At 41.4% G+C, this 23,878-nt stretch overlaps 1 protein-coding gene across 1 annotated transcript in view; it reads right to left on the reverse strand.

Annotated features, from left to right (window-relative positions):
• The window catches only part of LOC307095401 (adhesion G-protein coupled receptor G4-like), a gene marked incomplete at both ends in the record, with an annotated part of 116,952 nt that overhangs the window by 63,186 nt on the left and 29,888 nt on the right, over nucleotides 1-23,878 (reverse strand). The window contains 6 exons of the mRNA XM_079764607.1: nucleotides 3,704-3,807; nucleotides 5,422-5,467; nucleotides 6,556-6,675; nucleotides 11,357-11,491; nucleotides 19,284-19,446; nucleotides 23,235-23,451. Of these exons, the coding sequence (XP_079620733.1) occupies nucleotides 3,704-3,807; nucleotides 5,422-5,467; nucleotides 6,556-6,675; nucleotides 11,357-11,491; nucleotides 19,284-19,446; nucleotides 23,235-23,451 (785 nt within the window). The remainder of the gene's footprint in view (nucleotides 1-3,703; nucleotides 3,808-5,421; nucleotides 5,468-6,555; nucleotides 6,676-11,356; nucleotides 11,492-19,283; nucleotides 19,447-23,234; nucleotides 23,452-23,878) is intronic.

Genomic DNA, 23,878 nt, shown 5'->3' on the forward strand with positions numbered 1-23,878 from the left:
ATCAACAAAACCAAGAGCTGGTTCCTTGAAAGGATAAACAAGATTGATGAACCTCTAGCCAGGCTCACCAAGAAGCAAAGTGAGAGGACCCAAATAAACAAAATCAGGAATGAAAGAGGTGAAATAACAACAGACCCCGATGAAATACAAAGGATTGTTACAAAATACTACGAACAACTCTATTCCAACAAACTGGACAACCTGGAGGAAATGGACATATGCCTAGACAAATACAACCTTCCAAAACTCAATCAGGAAGAATCTAAACAGCTCAACAGGCCAGTAACTATGGTAGAAATTGAAGCTGTCATCAAAAAGCTTCCGGAAAACAAAAGCCCAGGGCCAGACGGCTTCACAGGAGAGTTTTACCAAACATTCAAGGAAGAACTAAAACCTATCCTCCTCAGACTATTGCAAAAAATTCAAGAGGAAGGAACACTGCCAGGCTGCTTCTATGAAGCCAGCATCACCCTAATACCAAAACCAGATAAAGACAACACAATGAAAGAGAAGTACAGGCCAATATCCCTCATGAACATAGATGCCAAAATCCTCAACAAAATTCTAGCAAATCGGCTCCAGCAATACATCAGAAATCTCATACATCATGACCAAGTAGGATTTATCCCAGGAATGCAAGGATGGTACAATATCCGCAAATCAATAAACGTGATACATCACATAAACAAATTGAGAGATAAAAAATCACATAGTCATATCAATAGATGCAGAAAAAGCATTTGACAAAATCCAACACCCTTTCTTGATAAAAACTCTCAACAAGGTGGGAATAGAAGGATCATACCTCAAGATAATAAAAGCTATATATATGATAAACCCACAGCAAACATCATACTCAAAGGGCAAAAACTAAAACCATTTCCCCTAAGAACAGGAACAAGACAGGGATGCCCACTCTCACCACTCCTGTTTGACATCGTACTGGAAGTATTAGCTATCGCAATTAGGCAAGAAGAAGAAATAAGAGGCATCCAAATTGGAAAAGAAGAAGTGAAGCTGTCCTTATTTGCAGATGACATGATATTGTACATAAAAAACCCAAAAGATTCCATCAAAAAACTAATAGACTTAATAAATGAATTCGGCAATATAGCGGGATACAAAATTAACGCCAAGAAATCTATGGCATTTCTATACACCAATAATGAACTTACAGAAAGAGAGAATAAAAAAGCAATCCCATTTACCATCGCACCAAAAAAATTAAGATACCTAGGAATTAACTTAACTAAGGAGGTAAAAGACCTATACGCGGAAAACCTTTCTTGCCATTCCCGTCTGGCCTGCATAGTTTCTGTTGAGAAATCAGCTGACAATCGTATGGGTGCTCCCTTGTAGGTAATTAACTGTTTTTCTCTTGCTGCTTTTAATATTCTCTCTTAGACTTTTGCTCTTGGCATTTTAATTATGATGTGTCTTGGTGTGGTCCTCTTTGGATTCCTTTTGTTTGGGGTTCTGTGTGCTTCCTGGGCTTGTAAGTCTATTTCTTTCACCAGGTGGGGGAAGTTTTCAGTCATTATTTCTTCAAATAGGTTTTCAGTATCTTGCTCTCTCTCTTCTTCTGGGACCCCCATAATTCTGATGTTGGTATGCTTGAAGTTGTTCCAGATGCTTCTTACACTATCTTCAACTTTTTTTATTCTTGTTGCTTTTTGCTTTTCCAGTTGAGCGATTTTTGCTTCTTTGTATTCCAAATCTTTCACTTGGTCCTTGCAATCCTCTAGTCTGCTGTTGGGTCTCTGCATAATATTTTTTATTTTAGTCAGTGTATGCTTCATTTCTAGTTGATCCTTTTTCATATCCTCTAGTGTCTCGTTAAATTTATTGGCCTTTTCTAGGAAATTCTTGAAAAACTTATAACTGTGGTTTTGAACTCTATATCCAGTCATTTATTTTCCTCCATTTCCTTAATTTGTGACCTGCCTCTTTGTCTCCGCATTTTGGCTGCTTCCCTGAGTTGATGGAGTGGCTTTGTGTGCTAGGTGTCCTAGCAGGGCCCAGTGTTTTAGCCTCCCCAGTTACCTGAGGTGGACACTCTTGATGTGCCCCTTTGTGGGCTGTGTGTGCAGTCTTGTTGTAATTAAGCCTAGATTGTTGTTAGTATCACTGGGGGGAGTTGACCTCCAGGCCAATTGGCTGTGAGGATCAGCTGTGTCTCAGCTGGGAGAGCTTCTGTGCTCAGCTTTGATGGGGCGGAGTCTCTGGGTGGAGCAGACAGCCTTGGTTTCCTGTCAGCCCTGCCTTACGTAACCCCTGTGTCTCAGTGTCCCGCAGCAATGGCTGCACGCACCTCTGAGAGAAAGCTTCCCTCAAGTTTTGCCCGCTGCCAGACAGTTCAGTTTCTCCCTGAATGAGTCTGGGTACCCAAAGTCTCACCTGGAATTGGATTTCAGTGCAGTCGGGAGGTTTTGTTTCCCTCCCGAACAAGACAGCTAGCCGCGCGCTTGCTGCGCGCAGCGAGTAAGCCAGCCGCATATTCAGCCGCCCGCCCTTTCCGCTCACGCAGGTCTGCACACCGCTGTCCTCCACAGCTCCTCTGGGTCTCAGTGTCCTTTTATCTTTCCTTCTAGTTGTAGAATTTCCACTCAGTCAGCTTTCCGGTGGTTCTGGACAATGTCCGCTCTGTCTTCCAGTTGCAGTTTTGAAATTGTTGTGCAAGGCAGCAGTATGCCATCATCTTGGTTTCATCTCCTGTTGATGCTTTTTATTGAGTTCTTTATTGCAGTAATATCATTTTTCATTTCTTCTTGGTTCTTCTTCATTTCCTCTTGGTTCTTACACATATTGTTGAATTTGTCTTCCAACCTTTTCAGCATCCTTATGACCATTGCTCTGAATTCTTTCTCTGACATATTGCTTGCCTCCATTTAGTTTACTTCCTTTTCTCGTGATTCTTCTTTTCTTTTGTATGAGGGCTGTTCTTTGTCTCCCCAGGATCACTCCTTTCAAGGTGTCTGGTTATGTGGTTCTCTCTCTCCTGCATTGACTTTGTCTAGGCGATATCTGACCTTTCTGTCCAGAGATGGCCTCACCAGCTGTATTTAATTCATCAAGTCCAGTTGGGTATTGTTCAATTCAGCTGTTCCTTCTATCTGCTCTGTGAGAAGGTGCAGGGTCCATCCGCATATTCAGCACCACTTTGTCTCCCCCTGGACAGACTTTTTAGGCACCTGCAGTCAGGGAGGCTGGAGTCCTGGTGTTCTTGGGTTTGCAGCTGAGGCAGCTGGTCCCTGGGTGTTGTGGTTGTAGGGTCCCGGGAGGTATACGAGGTCTCTCCCAAGTTGAAGGTACTGCTGGGCTTCCAATCACAGCTGGTCTCCCCTTCAAGATGGCATGGTCTCTGCAGCAAAGCCAGCTGCTCCAGGAGAGATTTCAGCAGCAGTAGAGGCTGCCCAGCCAGGGGATCCCAGTCCGCCAGTCCCCAACAGTTCTGTGGAATATAGCTTTCCCTCTCTCACAAATACAGACACTCCCTGCATCTACACAATCTCCTTTCATTCTCTCACTAGCATACTATCTTGCAGCCTACCGTCCCATCGGCAGCCATCTTGGATCCCCCAGGGGAGCTTTTTTCCCACTTGTTTGACACTTTTCTATAACTTAGTTCACAAATATATTCCTGAACTGTAATCCAATAAAAGTTGTCAAAATTCTATCAAGGAATGTTTAAGAGACAACTTACCATTAAGACTCCAAAATGGGTGAGGTGGTCACAATGACAGATTGTATAATTTATATTTGTTTCCTTTACTTTACAGCCTGATGAATTCCATCCACCTTGCCCATCTGCAGGAGACAGAAGGAAATTTCAAAGCAATTTTTGTTTTTCTCAGAAATATTTAACTTTTCATTATATGCACCTTCCAAACGTGTCTTATAATTAGTATTGTTTGTTAAGACAGCAACATAGAGGTATAATTGAACACTGAAATTAAATTAAGTCTAATAAGCTAAATTGATTTTGGGGGGACTTCATAAATCTCATAACTTCTTGTCTCTCACTTTTCCTGTTCCTATAAAGATTATGATAGACTCTAATCATGAGCAACAGTCCTGCCACCATGCTAAAGTGACAGAATAAGTACTGTTCTTTTTTCAAGTAGCACAAATAGGAAACAGGTAGATCTAAAACTTTCTGAAGGACACAAGTTATGGAATATAGGCTGACACTTGGGCATATGCTGTGAGACTGGAATAGACATCTAAAATAACCAGTTCAATCCAGAATTCAAATAATCTCACGTTCTTTGTACTCAAGCCAGATCATGGTCTGAAGCTCCTTAGGGCCAATTAGAGCTTCTGGTCTACTTGACACCTGCCTAGTTTCTCACTCCTGAGCATATTTAGGATTCTAACACCAACCCTCAAACCCCCATAACCTGTAGATCTTGGGTACTAGACCAGATTTAGAGTAGAACCTCCAGGATAGCACCAGACCAAAGAGGTTATTCTAAGGCAGACAGCTAAGTATGATCAACATTTTTCCATCTAGGATAACTCCATATATTCCAGAGATTCTGGATCCATGGACAGAGAGGTGGGGGGCAAAGGGTGGCCTGGAGGAGCCAAGGAACTTGCATTAATGAGCAGATCAACTTATTTCAGCTGTGAGGGGCAAAGCTCACCATTTTATAGGACTCTTATCCTGGGAGTCTTAGAGGGGACCAGGAAAGCACAGAACTATTTCTGTTGTAGGAAAGGAGTAGATTCTCACATCCCATGGAATTGAGTGGAAAGAGACTTTCTCTTTTCTCTCAGAATTCCAAGGATAGTGTAAAATGACAAGTTCCCAGGCAGAGCTTCCACAGGTGGAAGACTGGTCACATAGCCACTCCTGGCATTCCAGGGGAAATTGATTCTGTATGGTAATTCTCTGAGATTAGGCAATATCCCTGAAGATTCAAATTGAGATTGCAAGCCTAAGAGGGACCCATTCAGCATCTTATCCCCAACCCATTCTCTTACTATCCCCAAAGATTCATACCTAGCAAATCAAGAAGGGCCCTTAAAGACCAAGCTAGAAGTCTTATCTCCTCAATGAAAAGATAAAAAGATTGGAGCCCCAAGAGATAAATGGACTACCAAAGGACACACAGTAAGGCTAGAAGAGATGAGGAAAAAAGGGAAGGGTCTAGTAGTAGATGTTGCAAATCTCCATGGGAAACCACAGATAAAGAGCCAGGTGTCCATTCCTCAAATTTCTTCAATCAGCTCAAGGCCAATCTGCTCTGGGTCTTCTAGCTTTCTTCCAACTTTGCTTACCCCTGAGTTGTGTGACTTTCTATCCCCCAAATAAGTCTCTTATAGAAAAGAACATGTTTTTTTTTAAAAAACAAAACAAAAAAAAAAAAAAAACCTTTGTCACTGAAAGACAAAGACAAAGTTTTGAAAAATACTTACTGTTCTTCACAAAGTCCCAGAAGGCACAATGAACTTGATCATAATTCTAGAAAAAAAGAAAAATCAGAGAGGTAAGCACCTTTCCTTGTGATAGTTACTACACAACAGCGAGTACACACAAGTGTTTTTTTCTCACTGTTTTTTCAAACAGTAGACACACACAGACTATTTATGAGTTGGTTTTAAGACTAACCATAGGTAACTTTGGATTTACAAGTGAGAAAACAGCATGTTACTGCATGGTGATCTGGTGTGTGTCCCTTAAAATATTTGGTAACATATGAATTTTCCACACTCTCCTCGTGCGAGGCCCAGGAGGAGGTTGTGGATGGACAGTACAGGTCCAATGTGTGGGAGATGTTCCACATGGAACTTTGGAATTTTGGGCTCAAAGCTGAGATCAAGCCTTATAGGTACAATGTTGAGCTGCCTCCTTCTTATGCCTAATGAGCATTCCTGAGGCCTCACCAGCTCCTGCAATCTGTAGCTAACATGTTTCATTTTGTATCTGGGTTCTTTTTAATTCCCTTTTCCATTCTTTCTTCTTCCCATCTAGAATTAAGAGCTGTGAAAAATATGCTGTACTATGTGGTCTTTTAGATTGGGAATGAAGGAAGCTATTAAGACTTCTCACTGGACATACATTAACATCAAAAATGCAATAGTAGTTCATTATTATACCATGGCTAAATTTGATCATTTAGCAATATATACCTTATGTTTTGCCATATGACTATGGCTTTAAATCTTTGGTGATAATTAATACATATTTTAATGTTCTTCATGGAAATTCAAAGGATAAAAGTATTTAATTATTATTTTGAGTTGTTTGCTTCACTCTTAAATACATGGAATTAAATACCAGTTAGTGTGATGGGACAATCACAAATCCACATGCACATAGTCACTCCTCTGCCAATCTGTCACAGTGCTAGAAGTCCACCATTAAGTTATCCCTTTAGATTAAGGCATTAATTCTAGAAGTCCCAATTACAATACATCTCAGCTACCTGAAATGGAATAATCTTCATTAAGTTTTAGATCATATCTGCTAACTGGCCAATTATTTTTATTGGGAAAATCATGGAGGGGTTCTGAGGCCTTTTTATTCTGAGATGAAAATGGATGTGTTACCTGGTTTCCTTCAATATGCTGCAGAGTAATAACTACTGGGTCAGCCAAGTTTTGAATAGATGTATCTGAAATGCTGGCACTCACAACATATGTGGTTAATGCTTTAGTGTCGTTTTTGATCTATAGATGAAACATAAGGAAGAGGAGTTCAGGTCCTAAATTTCTAATTTTTTGCATGCCAGTAATCAATATAGAATTCTGAAGTACTATACATCATTAAGTAGAGAAATATGGAAAATAAAATCACAAGTTAAGAATTTTTAGAGATTGTGTAGCTCATCTCCTGTCTTCATATAAGGTCTCATTTATACCAAACTAGAACAATTTATTAATCTCCATACACCCAAATATCTACCCAACAAGCATTGTTTTTGTTCCTGCTACTCAATACTGCACAAGCAACAAAATCAAACTATTCCCTACTTTGATAACTTTCTGGACCCTGATATGTCCCAACTTATTCTAGTTCTAAACCTCAACCATCCTTACTTCTCGGGAGCCCCTCCTTATAAGGAACATAAATCCATCATGACTTAGTTATAAGCCACTTCCTGTTCTATCCTCACTGGAAATGGAAGTAGGTTGATCAACATCTAGCTTGGAACAAGTCTCTGAGGACATTCATCCCCCCAAAGAGGACCAAGAACTCTGAGGCCAGAGCACAGGCATTATGTGTCTTGTCTCCCACATGGTCTAGTACACAGTAGGTATTTTATCTTGTACCCACAGTGAGTCAGTTACTTTTTTACTAGGTCACTGAAAAAAGTATCATTTTTTTTCCAGTTAAACTGAGGCAAGAGGAGGCTTAAAAACTTGGGACAAAATTCATACAGCTAGTGAGTGATAGGGCAGGTCTACTTAACAAATGTTGGTTTAAAAGAAACAAACTAGAATGTAGTCCTTAAGGTGTGGAGTTTGATAATTAACAGGGCCAAAGTGTTACATGTCAAGGCTTCAGGAAACAAGGCAGCTGAAAACTGCCTTTTATAGGGCACAAGTGAAGAGATGAAAGATAGGGCAGATGCAAGACAGGAGGGAGAGGAATCAAATCTTCTGAAGACTTGTCAAGAAAATTTAGAGGAGGTGAGCCCAAATGATGTCCCTTGGGGAGTCTACTGGGCCACTTTCAGAAGATGCCAAATCTTCATATTTCTGAGCCCTGCAGCCACTAAGAACTGAGTACTTGTGAGTACAGCCTGGGTCCATTAGGAAGCTACTCATTTTCTGTTTTTGACCAACTCTGTTCCTCTAAAGCCAGCTTAATGGTTCAGGGCTCCCTTTCCAATGTAATTGCTTTGGCGTAGCCTGATTTAAAGGTGGAGATGGTGCAAAGGGCCTACGCTAACAGTCAAAAGACCAAGTGTAAGCCCAAACCCTCCTATTCCTGGAAAGTTCTTTCCCTTTTCTGGGACACTGGTGACATGCAGAAAGGTGGACCAAATGACAGCTAACAGCCCTCCCAACTTAGTCTGAGACATACAGTTTTCTGTAGTAGAAAGACCAAAGGAAGAGAAACACCATGACCCAGGACTTAATTAACCTGTTCTCTGGCTTTGTTTCCCTTACATACAAAATGGTGGCTGTGAAGGGAAATGAACTAAATCATTTCTCATTCTTTAACCCTGAGCTCTAGGCTCAAGTTTTACCTATTTCATGTCTGAAACTTTATATAAGCTGTTCTCTCTGCCTGAAAAACTCTTTTTTCTCACTATCTTTCATCTTCCAGCTCCTACTCAACCTCAGGTATCAGCTGATACCTCTCTTACACTAGGCATTCTCTGACCTCCCAAACAAGGGTAGGTGCCATCATCTATGCTCCCAGTGCCCCTGTGCCATATTGTACTTGCCTAGGGCTTTTTTCCTCTCCCTGAGAACTGCCACTAGTGGAGGAGTGGTGGAGGAGATACATGTTTTCCAAGAGTGGTGTCTTAACAATTTTTAAGGTAATATGTTGTATCACAGTTAAGATTTTGATAAAAAGATACTAGAAGAAGGAGTATGAAAGCAAGCCTGTATAATTCAGGGCTCAGGTGAAATGGTATTTACTCACTCCCCTACAACCAGTGGCATAGGTCCCACTCTCAGGTTACCCCTTGTGAGAATCTTTAGGTCTCTGATATCCCCCATTAGACTGCAAGTTACATAAAGGCAGGCACCATATTGCTCATCATTGTATCCCTAGCATCCAGCACCATGCAAGACACATAGTAGGAATTCAATAAGTATTTGCTGTCTGGATAACTAACTTCATGAATAAATGAATGAATTGTGTCACCTCCAGCAGGTCCTTTTCCCTATTTGGGTCTCAATTTCCTCATTGGTAAAATGAGGAGATGAGAGATTATGAGTTATAAGAGCGCTTCCAGCTCTGAATTTGATGACAAGCTAGTTTTAATCCTTCTTCTGTCACTATGACGTCTGTAGGCTAATTTTGGCAAAGATCTTTAATCCCTTTCGATGGAAGGTGTTAGTGAATATAAAATACTTATTAGGTTTGAAATGTATGCAGAGAAGTTTATCTCTTATTCGATAACACAAGCACAGCCCTCTGAAGAAACAGAAAATTACCAAAATAATGGCATCTCAGATGATTCAGAGAAATTACAAGCCTACCAAAGTGGTCAGAATGCTTATGAATCACATTCTTAATTTTCATTACTTTTTTATTAGCTGTCTTGTTCTGTATCTAGCTTAAATTTTGCTATTTAAAAAGGTATAATAGCCTCACCAGAGTGTCTCAGTTGGTTGAGCATTTTCGTGTGCATCAAAAGGTTGTCAGTCAGTTCAATTCCCAGTCAGGGCACATACCTAGGTTGTAGGTTCAATCCACAGTTGGGGCATGTATGGAAGGTGACTAGTCAATGTTTCTCACATTGATATTTCTCTCACACATCAATGTTTCACTTTCTCTATCTATCTATCTATCTATCTATCTATCTATCTATCTATCTATCTCAGGTATGTCCTGAGATGAGGATTTAGAAAGGTATAATAAATACATGTGCACTGAATAACATGTTGGGTACCTAGCCCTATCCTGGGTACCATAAAAATAAAACATGTCTGAGCCATGACATATGCCACAGCCTAATTGAAAAATTAGGCAGAAGTATAAAACAAGAATACAAGCAGAAGGAGGAGAGCAGGGGCTCACAAACTTCAAGCAGACTTACTGAGTGGGATTGGAGCTAAGCCCACAGGAATAAATAGATTTTAGATAGATAGGGGACAGGTTAAAGAATTCCAGTAGAACAGAACATCATACAGACATAGCTGGAAACAGTGTAGCATATTTAAGTTGGTATGTGGTATATTTAAGTTAGCCCAGAACAATATCCCCCAAAATAATTCTGTGAATATTTGACCATTAGAAATTCATTCCTCTGAATAGCCTCTTTAGAAAATGCAAGCACACCTGGGCAAGTTAACGTACTAACCTATTAAATACTTGAGCTTTGGAGTCAGATAGCCTGTGTTTGATTCCCAGCTTTGCCACTTCCTAGTTGTGAGATTTTGGGCAAAATTACTTAACCTCTTTGTCTTAGTCTGTTCAGGCTTCTATAACAAATTACCACAGACTGAGTAGCTTATAAGCAACAGAAATATATTTCTCACAGTTCTGGAGGCTAGAAGTCTAAGATTGGGGTGCTCATATGGTCAGGTTCTGGTGAAAGCCCACTCTCTGGTTCATAGATGGCATCTTGTTATGTCCTCGCATGGTGAAAGAGGCGAGGGAGCTCTCTAAGGCCTCTTTTATAAGGGTACTGATCCCATTTATGAGTGCTTCATTCTCCGAATCTAATCACCTCCCAAAGCACCTCCTTTCTAATACCATCACCTTGGGGGCTAGGATATCAGCACAATAATTTTAGGAGGATACAAACATTCAGACCACAGCATTCTTTGAGACTCAGTTTCTTGTGAGAAGTACATGAAATAATAAATGTAAATATTAACACAAATTCTGATTGCTGTCTTCCCAACAGCTAACTGAGATGGAGCAGGCTGAAGAAGTGGGATTTTTAGTAGGCAGAGCCCCAATATAGGAAAATAATTATAGCAATGCAAACATTTACATGGTGCTTATGTGCCAGCCAATATTCTAAGTACTATAGAATCCTTCAACAGCCAAGTGTGATACTGATTCTTATCGTGTTTTACATAGGAGGAATTTAAGGCACATTGAGGTTGAGTAACTTGTCCAAGGTCACAAAGGAAGATTACAGCATAGCCGGCTTTAAATTCAACCAGTCTGGTCCCAGAGTCTATGCTCTTAACCACCACATTATACTACCTCTCTGTTTCAATAATGGGTGAGGACTGGATCCCTCAGAGAAGGTACTGTGGAGGTGGTGAGAAAGAATAACAACTTCCTGCAAGCAATTGTTCGGTTGAACACTGCTCAGCTTCAAATAAATTGGCCTGTGAGAGTGGGCATGTCGGCTTTGAAGAAGTCAGGGAGATTTGGAAGGAAAGTACTGACAAGCTGAAATAGCATTTTATCAGGAGAACTTGCTGTTATTTCCTGGCTTAGAAACATCTTGAAGACTCTGTTTGGTCACCAGATCATCCTTAAGGTCCCTTCTAAAGCTGAGAAGCTGTGAAAATTAAAAATTGTGGAATATCATTAAAATAGATGTTGATTCATGTTGTGGGCCAGGGGTTGTGCTGGGAGACTTGTGGAATAAATCAGAAAGCATAATTCTAAAATAAACAAAACACCATGAAAATAGGAAGAGTTAATAATTACTATGAGTCACCACATGTCAATCCATGATAGTTACCAAAGGCAAGAACTTACCTTAAAGAGTGAAGTTTGGCCAAAGAAATTAAATAAGATCGTCTGTAAATTGCTAAGAGGAATTCCCTCCTTCAGTGATTTAGGCAAATATATGGAAGCCAAAACCCTCCCCAGAGGGACTTCACTTAGGTAAATCTGCCAAGAAAAGCCAGAAAATGAAAACTAGAGCCATCATCCATGAGCTTGAAGTCCTCTCCACCTCACACCCCAGCCCAGCCTCAGAGTATCAGATGGAGGGCTGAAGGATGAGAACTAGCTCCACACACTATACTATCCCTTTTACTCACACACACACACACACACACACGCAAGCACGCGCACATACATGCACACGCACACACACACATATGCAGACATGTGCACAATCAGATGACAGGCTAAGACATGACCAGGTGCACATAGACATAGACACACACAGTGCCCTTTTCTTTCTAAACCTATCTTTGAATTTCTTTCCTTTTGATCTTCTTCCACCTGGGTATTTATAGAGGTGGAAAGAGGAATGACAAATTGGGTGATTTGATTCTGATTCTCAGAAATAAAGGCCAATCTTCTTCCATATAGTTCTAAGAGGGGGGAAAAACAGAAAAAAAGAAAAATAAAAGCAATACAATGGCATTAGGTACTTGCCCCGTAGTTTACTCAGCAATGCTTTTGTTAATAATTGAGGCAGGAAAGTGAGATTTTTGGCCTTAAGAATTCTTCTAGAGGCTCACTATGAGAATAATTTGCTGATTTGACTGGTAATAATATTTGATAAGTACTAGAACATTTTTGACAGTGAAAGGGGGCTTTACCAATAATTACATTAGGACCACAGTTGTAAACCTGGACTTTCCCAGACAAAACAAAGTATATAGGCACTATTATATGTATTCTCTCATTTAATCCCCCTATCAACTCTGAAAAGTATGCTGTATATGCTATCAGGAAATGGGGGCTCAGAGAGGTTATGTGACTTGTCTAATGTCACATAGTTGGGATGTAACTTTACAAAGTTATATGTGATTTTGTCCCACATTTTCCCCACTATTCATACTACCAAGGAACTGTTATGTAGCTGGGTGCATCATGGGGAGATGAAAGTTTATAATATTTCTAAGAATGATTTGTAACCCCCAAAGCCATATAGCTCTTCTCCTGGCACAAATGAACTCTACTAGGGCAATCAAGTACTATGGAGAGGTTATACTTTAGCTTCAACATGTAAGCCGAACCGGCCGCGAGTTTGACATGCTCGATGTAAGCAGTTTGGATCAACCAAAGGACTTGTATGCATGCATATAAGCATAATCAATGAATACAGAAACCAGGGGTGTGAGGGCATGAGCGGGGGGATGGGGAGCAAGGGGAGATAAGGACACATATGTAATACCTTAATCAATAAAGAAAAAATTTTAAAAAAGAATGTGAACGGGTTTGGTTTGTTTGTTTCTCCATCAAGGTCTATAATAGGATACCCCATATGTAACCAAAACACAATGGGAGGTCAACAACTGCTTCTAGTATGGCCGAATAGCTCCTAATGGACTTGACCCTCCTGTATATAACAACTATACAAAATAACCATGACTTGAAGACACTGGAAAATGACAAAAGCAGGCAGATTTCCAAGTAGACATTTGGAAAAAGGTAACATCGCAAGTTGAGCTAACAGTTTTTATAGCCTTTACCTGATAGCATTCTAAAACTAATACTATGAAAGATGATCAAAATTCTGATAGAAAATCTGCAGTCTTTCTGACATGAAGAACCATAAAAAGGTCTAGACAACAACAGCCACTGGAAGGTTAATGACAAGTCCCAAAGAACAGAGAGCTAAATAGGGGGGAACCAAAATTCTGACTATAAAGTCTGTCTGACCTCTGAACCATATATGTACAAAACAGACTCCAAGTAAAAGATGACTGAGATTTGAGCTGCCACCCAAGAGATAGAATCTACAGTTTGATTCCAACCAAGTTAGTTGGTATAACAAAAATCAGTAGTCTTTAGAGGAATATAGTAGAATGGAGAGTTTCCACAACATAACACTCACAATATGCAAGACATAATCCAATATTACTCAATATTTGAAAGAAAAACAAATGTGATACATTTTCAATGAAAATAATATCAATGGAGATTAATTTTGAGATGACTCAGATGTTAGAAATAGCAGACAAGAATTTTCAACTATGTATAACTAGTATAACTATGCTCAGGTATTTAAAATAAAATATGCTTTCAATTATTGCAAAAAGAGGAAGAAATAGCATGGAAACAGAAGCAAAAACACACACAACAAAATGGAAATTCTAGAACTGAAAATACAGTATTAAAAATTTTTAAATTGCACAGGAAGGGTTCAGTACTAACATGAAGATGACAGATGTCAATGAACATGAAGATAAACCAATAGAATTATTCTATCAGAAGAATAGATAGCAAAATGATTAAAAACATGAACAGAGTCTCAGGGACCTTTGAGCCAGCATTAAAAATTCTTATCTACCTGTATTCAGAATCCCAAGAGGAAAAAAGAGAGAGAGAATGGTGAAGAAATAGCCTAACATTTACACAAGTATTTGATTTTTTTAAAAATGCTAAAGCAAGCCACTGGGAAATAAAAGTCTTCAATAAATGGTGCTGGAATTAATAGATATTGATACTGAACAAAATGAACTCCAAATCATGCACCATACCATACATGAAATACAATCCAATTAATTTGAATTATAGTCCTAAACATAAAAGCTAAAACCATAGATCTTTTAAAAAAATATATAGGAGAATAACTTCATGACTTGCCAGCAGGCAGATTTCTTAGACAAATCATATATTGTTATTCATAAAAGAAAAGAACACAGATCAAAATTAAAACTTATGCTCATCAAAAGACATCCTTTAGAAAATAAACAGAGAAGCCAAAGAGAAAATATTTTCAAAATATATATCTGATAAATGGCTCTTACTAGAATATGTAAAAAAAAGTTTATCCTATCTAATAAAAGAGTAATATGCAAATTGACCATCACTCCAAGACACAAGATGGCTGCCCCCATGGGGTCAAAGATGGCTGCCCCCATGTGGACACAAGATGGCCACCACAAGATGGCCGGCAGGGGAGGGCAGTGGTGGGCAATCAGGCCAGCAGAGGAGGGCAATTAGGGGTGACTGGGCCAGCAAAGGGGGGCAGTTGGAAGAGACCAGGCCTGCAGGGCAGGGCAATTGGAGGGGACCAGGCCAGCAGGGGAGGGCAGTTAGGGGTGACCAAGCCTGCAGGAGAGGGCAGTTGGGGGGACCCAGGCTTGCAGGGGAGGGCAGTTGGGGGGACCAGGCCTGCAGGGAAAGGCAGTTGGGGGTGATTAGGCCTGCAAGAAAGAGCATTTAGGGGTGACTGGGCCAACAGAGGAGGGCAGTTGGGGGGGGGGGAACCAGGCCAGCAGGGGAGGGCAGTTAGGAGGGACCAGGCCTGCAAGGAAGGGCAGTTGGGGGTGATCAGGCCTGCAGAGGAGGGCAGTTAGGGGTGACTGGGCCAGCAGAGGAGGGCAGTTGGGGGCGACCAGGCTGGCAAGGGAGGGCAGTTAGGGGTTACCAGGCCAGCAGGGGAGGGCAGTTGGGGGGACCAGGTCTGCAGAGGAGGGCAGTTAGGGGGACCGAGCCAACAGAGGAGGGCAGTTGGGGGGGACCAGGCCTGCAGGGGAGGGCAGTTGGGGGTTATTAGGCCTGCAAGAAAGAGCATTTAGGGGTGACTGGGCCAACAGAGGAGGGCAGTTGGGGGGGGGGACCAGGCCAGCAGGGGAGGGCAGTTAGGAGGGACCAGGCCTGCAAGGAAGGGCAGTTGGGGGTAATCAGGCCTGCAGAGGAGGGCAGTTAGGGGTGACTGGGCCAGCAGGGGAGGGCAGTTGGGGGCGACCAGGCTGGCAAGGGAGGGCAGTTAGGGGTTACCAGGCCAGCAGGGGAGGGCATTTGGGGGCGACCAGGCCTGCAGGGGAGGGCAGTTAGGGGCAATCGGGCCAGCAGCGGAGCAATTAGGCGTCTATCAGGCTGGCAGGGGAGTGGTTAGGGGGTGATCAGGCTGGCAGGCAGAAGCAATTAGGGGCAATCAGGCAGGCAGGCAAGTGAGCGGTTGGGAGCCAGCAGTCCTGGATTGTGAGAGGGATCGGGCCTAAACGGGCAGTCAGACATCCCTCAAGGGGTCCCAGATGGGAGCAGATTGGAGAGGGTGCAGGCTGGGCTGAGGGACACCCCACCATGCACGAATTTCATGCACTGGGCCTCTAGTAATTCAATAATAAGATAACCCAAGTTAAAAATGGGCGAAATAGGGAGAAACCAATATGGCGGCCTAGGTAAGCACCTAAACTGCTGCCTTGCACAACAATTTCAAAACAACTAAAAGACAGAACGGACATCATCCAAAACCACAGGAAAGCTGGCTGAGTGGAAATTCTACAACTAGAAGGAATGAGAAAAGCTCACAGATCAGAGGAACCACAAAGTGCTGAGGTACAGAGACGCACGCGCAGAGAGTAAGGGCGGCCAAGTGCCTGGCTGGTGGGAGGGGAAAGGAAGCCCCCGACTGCACTGAACCCCAACTCCAGCCGAAACCCCGTGGACCCAGGCTCATACGGGTGGAGTCTGGACTGTAGAGAAAGGCACACGGAGACTCGGAGACTCGGGGGAGCCTCAGCGGGCAGGGATCTGGAGGCGCACACGCGTGTGAGTGCGCGCAGAGAGGTCTGACTGCGGAGATTGCTGCAGGCTTTCCATAGTGGAAGGAGTTGGAAGCTCCTGGCTGCACTGAATCCCAGTTCCAACTGCACTGAAACCCAGTTCCGGGCGAGCCCCTGGAGGACCCACGCTCTTACAGGGGGAATCTGGACTGTCAGGCAGAAACTCAGGGGATCCATGAAAGGCAGAGGTCTGGAGTCGTGTGTGCAAGGACAGGGCTGATGGGAAGCCAAGACTGTCTGCTGACCCCTGAGACTCCGCCCCATCCATGCTGAGCACAGAGGCTTTTGCAAGTCTGGTCCTATAAGGCTGTTTCCAATACAGAAGGTCTCCTGGCGTAGACACAGCTGATACTCACAGCCAATTGGCCTGGAGGTCATTTCCTCCCAGTGATACCAACAACAATCAAGACTTAACTACAACAAGGCTGTACACACAGTCCACAAAGGGGAGTACCAAGAATGTCCACCTCAGGTAACTGGGGAGGCTGACCCACCGAGCCATATAGGAAACCTAGCATACAAAGCTACCCTACCAACTCAGGGAAGCAGCGAAAATGCAGAGTCAAAGAAACAGACCACAAATGAAAGAAATGGAGGAGAACAGACAACTGGATATAGAATTCAAAACCACGGTTATAAGGTTTTTCAAGAATTTCCTAGAAAAGGCCAATAAATTTAACGAGACCCTCGAGGATATGAAAAAGGACCAACTAGAAATTAAACATACACTGACTGAAATAAAAAATATTATACAGAGACCCAACAGCAGACTAGAGAAACACAAGAATCAAGTCAAAAATTTAAAATACAAAGAAGGAAAGGACACTCAGCCAGAAAAGCAAAAAGAAAAAAGAATCCAAAAAGTTGAAGATAGTGTAAGAAGCCACTGAGACAACTCAAGCGTACCAACATCAGAATTATGGGGGTCCCAGAAGAAGAGAGAGAGCAAGAAATAATGACTGAAAACTTCCCCCACCTGGTGAAAGAAATAGACTTAAAAGTCCAGGAAGTGCACAGAACCCCAAACAAAAGGAATCCAAAGAGGACCACACCAAGACACATCATAATTAAAATGCCAAGGGCAAAAGACAAAGAGAGAATATTAAAAGCAGCAAGAGAAAAACAGTTAATTACCTACAAGGGAGTACCCAAACGACTGTCAGCTGATTTCTCAACAGAAACTATGCAGGCCAGACGAGAGTGGCAAGAAATATTCAAAGTGATGAATAGCAAGAACGTACAACCAAGATTACTCTACCCTGCAAAGTTATCATTCAGAATGGAAGGTCAGATAAAGAGCTTCACAGATAAGAAAAAGCTAAAGGAGTTCATCACCACCAAACCAGAATTATGTGAAATGCTAAAAGGTATTCTTTAAGAATAAGAAGAAGAAAAAAGATAAAAATTACGAACAACAAATACATATCTATCAACAAGTGAACCTAAAAATCAAGTGAATTAAAAATCTGAAGAACAGAATAAACTGGTGAATATAATAGAATCAGGGGCAAAGAATGGGAGTGGATTGATAATTATCAGGGGGAAAGGGTTGTGGGGGGTGCAGGAAGAGACTGGACTAAAATCGTACACCTATGGAAGAGGACAATGGGGGGGAGGTAAGGGTAGAGGGTGGGGTGGAAACTGGGTGGAGGGGAGCTATGGGGGGAAAAAGGAGAAACAATTGTAATAATCTGAACAATAAAGATTTATTAAATTTTAAAAAATGGGCAAAATATTTTTATTGTTGACAGTATTATATATGTTCCCCATTTCCCACTCTTTGCCTACCTCCACCCAACCTCCACTTCATCCTAGGCCTTCACCACACTATTGTCTGTGTCAATGGGTTATGGGCAAAATATTTTAAGAGATACTTCACCAAAGATATACAAATGGCCAACACAAACATGAAAACTCACTCCACATCATTGTCCTCTTTAGAAAATAGTATTACAAATGCAAACATACATATTATGCACCAGCAATTCCATTTATAGGTATTTATTCAAAATATATGAAAAACAAGTCCACACAAAGACTTTTACATAAATGTTCAATGCAGCATTACTCACAATAGCCACAACTGGAAACAATCCAAATGGCCATCAACACAACAGACCATCTGTGGTATATCCATACAATGGAATATTATTGAGCAATAAAAAAGAATAAATTGCAGAAGCAAAAAATTGAATCTCAACAACAACAAAAATCATTATGCTACATGAAAGAAGCCTTATACATGACAGTACATATTAATTGTAAGAAATATGCACAGTGCCAGGTGGGTACTTGAAATATGCAAGGGCACTTTGTAAAGAATATGATTGTCTAACCACTGTGCTGAACACTTGAAACTAATACAAAATCATATTGAATACAAATTGTAATTGAAAAATAAATTTTTAAAAGTGGGAAAATTCCCAAAAAACAGTATATATTATATGATTCCATTTATATAAAGTTCTAGAACAGGCAAAACTTTAGTGGAAAAATATCAGGATAGTGGTTACTAATGGAGGTAGTACTTTCAGGGATTGGCAAAGGAATGAAGGGACTTTTAGGAGTGATGGTAATGTTTTATATCATGATAGGGGTTTAAAATACACAGATGCACACACTTGTCAAAATTCAGAGAGTGTATACTTAGAACTTGTGTATTTCCCCATATGTAAATGTCATAATTTTTTAAGTTTAAAAAATACTGGTCTCTCAAATTGTTTTTGAACAGGTTTTGACAGCCTATGGCCTGACAAAGGCTGAAGTATTGCAGTGCTGGAAATGGCCCAGACTTTAAAGCTATCCAGGCATAAGTTTGAATCTCGGCTCAGCCATTAGGCTGTGAATCCTTAGGCAAGTTACTTAACTTCTCTGTTTATTTATCTGTAAAAATGAAACAGGAACACAATGCTCAACATATAATAAGTGCTCCATAAATGGTACCAAATGATAAATTGACATTTGAGATGATTACAGGTCACGGGACCAAAGGTGGTATCATTGCTCATCTCATAGATGCCATTCCATCCAAGGTGTTAGCCTACTGAGGGTTATGAATAAATCTTCCCTGGGACAGTTGTGTTTTCATAAGGTCCCCTGAAGATTAAAACCTTACAAAAAGTAACCCCTCTCCCTCCCACGGTGTGAATGAATGACGAGTTGGAAAAATGTTTGGCAGATTGGCTCTCAGTTCCCTGAGCTGCACTCACCTCAGGGTCTGTACCTTCTTCGTAGGAGCGAATGCTGAAGATCATGCCTTCAAATGTGTGGTCCACCTGCAGGACAGCCAAAGCCAGGTTGGCCACGGTCAGATTTGCTTTCCTCCCAAAAAACTCCATCTTGTGACCGACATGGTTGATTATCCTCAGTATTCTGCAAGAAACACCAGGTAGAGAAGAGCATTCCTACCTTTTAAATGTAAAAAAGCCCATCCCCCTTATAAGATTTCCTAAGTGTGAGACTTTTCTTTGAGTTTTAATCACTATCTTCATTTTGTTAAGGAATTATTAGATAGGAGCCTTGGCTTTGCACTCAGACAGAAGGTCTAAATCTTAGCTCCTCTAATTTCTAACTATGTGGGCAAATAAAATAACATCACTGAGCTTCCATTTCCTCATCTGCAAAGTCAGAGTAATACTAGCACTCATCTCAAAATATTGTCTTAAAGATTAAATAAAACTATTGTATGTAAAGCCAGATCCTGCATGGCCTCATGGGCCAAGACATTTGAACTTTATTCTACATGTAACAGAAAGCCACTGAGTAGTTTTAAAAGCAAGATAATGGCATGATATGATATATACACTAAAAGATCATTCTGGCTAGTATGTAGAAAATAGACCATAGAGAGACAAGAGCAGAACAGAGAGACGAGTTTACAGGTTACTATAGAGTCAGATGAGAGAAATGGGGCTAGGAATAGCAAAGTGGTGGTAAAGATAGAGAGAAGTAGATGGATTCCAGGAATATTTAAGGGATTTAAAAAATTATGTACAGCCCTGGCTGGTGTGGCTCAATTGGTTGGGCATCCTCTGGTGCAGCAAAAGGTTGCTGGGCCCATTCACAGGGAACATGCCCGGGTTGCAGGCTTGATCCCTGGTAGGGGGCTTGCAGGAGGCAGCTGATCAATATTTCTCCCTCACATCTATGTTTCTCTCACTCTCTCTTTCTTCCTTCCTCTCTCTCTCTCTAAAATAATTTTTTTTAATTTAAAAAAATTATGACCCTACCCAGTTGGCTCAGTGGATAGAGCTTTGGCCCATAGACTAAAGGTTCGATTCCAGTCAAGGCCATGTGCCTCGGTTGCAGACTCAATCCCTAGCCCTGGTAAGGGTATGTGCGGGAGGCAATCAATTGATGTGTCTCTCTCACATCAATGTTTCCCCTCTCTGTCTCTCCCCTCCCTTCCACTCACTATAAAAATCAATGGAGAATAAATTTTTAAGAGATCGAACCAAGATGGCGGCAAAGTTAAACAACTAAACTGCGCCGTGCACAACAATTTCAAAAATACAACCAAAAGACAAAGCGTCTACCACCCAGAACCACGGGAAAGCTGGCTGAATGGTAGATTTACAACTGAGAAGGAAAAAGAAAGAACAAATGCAGAAGGGCTGAGGTACGGAGGCGCGTGAATGGGGCTGGTGGTGGGCAACGGGGCGCGCAGCTTTTTTTCCTACCCGAAGGGAGATAAGCTCCCAATCACTCTGAAATCCAGTTTCTGGGGATGCACGGGGGACCCAGACACCTACAGGGAGAAGCTGGATTCTCGGCCATCGTGTCGGAAAGTGAGAGTGACTTTCTTGCAGAGGTGCGCCCAGCAATCAGTGTTTACTGCGCTGAAGCACGGGACGCAGGGACTTGGAAAAATGCGGAAAGGCAGAAAAGGCAGACTAGCAGCCATTGCTGTTTGCCACGCCCTAGCCTAGTGACGCCCTGAGACCCTGCCCTGCCCTGAAACCCGCCCCACCCTGAGACCCGCCCTGCACCTTCTACAAACCCACCCAGGCTCCAAACAGCAGCTTTTGCATATAAATGGCCTGCCCTGTGGCAGCTTAACCAAATAAACTGCAGCTCCAGTCAGACTGCTCCAAAACCACCCAAACAAAGAGGAGAAAACTGCAGTTTTTGCTGTAACTCCTGCTGAGTGGCCTCAGACAGTAGCTGACCTGCACCCCATTGGAGATCCAGAAACAAGGGCATATAGTGGTCGGTGTGAGATGACACCAGATTTCAACCACTCGCATAGGGACACATTCAAGAGGCAGACTCAGTGAGCGCCAAAGCCCTACTGGAACAAGTCCCGGCCCATAAACGTGTCTCCAGCACAGCAATTCTTCCTTTATAGACACAGCGGGTCCTCACAGCCAATTGGCCTGGAGGTCAGTTCCTCCCAGTGACACCAACAACAATCAAGACTTAACTACAACAAGGTTGTACACACAGTCTAAAAAGGGGTGCATCAAGAGCGTCCACCTCAGGTAACTGGGAGGCTGACCATTGAACCAATAGGACACAATAGGACACAAAGCTACCCTACCAACTCAGGGAAGCAGCAAAAATGAGGAGGCAAGGAAACATCCCAAACAAAAGAAATGGAGGAGAACAAACGACTGGACATAGAGTTCAAAACCACGGTTATAAGGTTTTTCGAGAATTTCATGGAAAAAGCCGATAAATTTAATGAGACCCTCGAGGATATGAAAAAGGTCCAACTAGAAATGAAACATACACTGACTGAAATAAAAAATATTATACAGAGACCCAGCAGCAGACTAGAGGAACACAAGAATCAAGTCAAAGATTTGGAATACAAAGAGGCAAAGGATATGCCTCCAGAAAAGCAAGAAGAGAAGAGAATTCAGAAAGTAGAAAATAGTGTAAGAAGCCTCTGGGACAACTTCAAGCGTACCAGCATCCGAATTTTTGGGGTGCCAGACGAAGAGAGAGAGCAAGACACTGAAAACCTATTTGAAGAAATAATGACAGAAAACTTCCCCCACCTGGTAAAAGAAATAGACTTACAAGTACAGGAAGCACACAGAACCCCAAACAAAAGGAATCCAAAGAGGACCACACCAAGACACATCATAATTAAAATGCCAAGGGCAAATGACAAAGAGAGAATATTAAAAGCAACAAGAGAAAAATAGTTAGTTACTTACAAGGGAGCACCCATACAATTATCAGCTGATTTCTCAACAGAAACTATGCAGGCCAGACGGGAATGGCAAGAAATATTCAAAGTGATGAATAGCAAGAACCTACAACCAAGACTACTCTACCCAGCAAAGTTATCATTCAGAATTGAAGGGCGGATAAAGAGCTTCACAGATAAGAAAAAGCTAAAGGAATTCATCACCACCAAACCAGTATTACATGAAATGCTGAAAGGTATTATTTAAAAGGAGGAAAAAGAAGAAAAAAGTAAAGATAAAAATTATGAACAACAAATACATACCTATCAACAAGTGAATCTAAAAGTCAAGTGAATTAAAAATCTGAAGAACAGAATAGACTGGTGAACATAATGGAATCAGGGGCATAGAATGGGAGTGGATTGATAATTCTCAGGGGGAAGGGGGTGTCTGTGTGGGGGGTACAGGAAGAGACTGGACAAAATCATACACCTATGGATAAGGATAGCGAGGGGGGGAGGTAAGGACAGAGGGAAGGGTGGGAACTGGGTGGAGGGGAGATATGGGGAGGGGGAAGGAGAAACAATTGTAATAATCTGAACAATAAAGATTTATTTTAAAAAATAAATGGAAAAATATTCGTGGATGAGGATTAACAACAACAACAAATTATGTGCAATGCCTCATACAAGACTTGGTTACTGATTGGCTGCAAGGTAGAGGGCAGTAACTAGCTTTATTCTTAAGATTTTTTGCTTGAACACTGGGTGGAAGCATTTTATAGAAATGGGGAACTTTGGGGAAGCACCAGTAGTGGGGAAATATGTCCGAGGTTTGGTTTGGGTAACTATTTATTTGGAAAGTCGTTCTCATTATGGTTCAGTTAAAATTTGAATGCATTCTTTCACAACTTAGCTTTCAATGCATAGCTATGTGACCTTTAAAATTGATGATTACTATATGTGAAGGATTTAATAACAAATAGTATGAAACAATCTATTTTACTAAAGTATTAGTACTTACTCATTGCTTACTTCATGTAGATCAGATACTGAATTGTTTTGCTTTCCCAAAACAGCATTGATTATTTGTAATATAATCTTGGTTAGTTTCATACTTATCTCATCACATTGTGAAATATCAGATAATTTAGAAACAATAATCTTTGTTTCTTCTTCATCCAGGGAGGGGGATTCACTTATCAAATTTAAAATGTGCTTGGCAACATCATCTGAATTCTCTGGAGAAACAAAACAGAAATGGAAAACCTGCTTTAGTTAGTTTTGGGCCATGCTGTTTCATTCTCTTTGAAAAGTAAAGGCAGTGAAATTCAAATACACACAACATAACGAAGTTTACAAAAGGAAAACAATGAACCTCAATTTCTACAATAGATTGAGTCTCATAAAGTAGCACATAAGCCAAGCTCTTATTCATTAAATCCGATTTTAAATACACCAGAGAAACATTTTTGTCACTGAAGAATCATACTGCAATCAGATTTTAATTAATTTAAGACTTTTAAAATATTTGTATTGATTTTTAGAGAGAGAGGAAGGTAGGGGGAGAGAGAAACATTGATGTGAGAATGAGACATCAATCTGCTGCCCCCTGCACACCCCCTACCGAGGATCAAGCCCACAACCCCAGCATGTTCCCTGACCTGA

Source organism: Cnephaeus nilssonii (genome assembly GCF_951640355.1).
Source record: "Cnephaeus nilssonii genome assembly, chromosome: X".
Taxonomy (NCBI): domain Eukaryota; kingdom Metazoa; phylum Chordata; class Mammalia; order Chiroptera; family Vespertilionidae; genus Cnephaeus; species Cnephaeus nilssonii.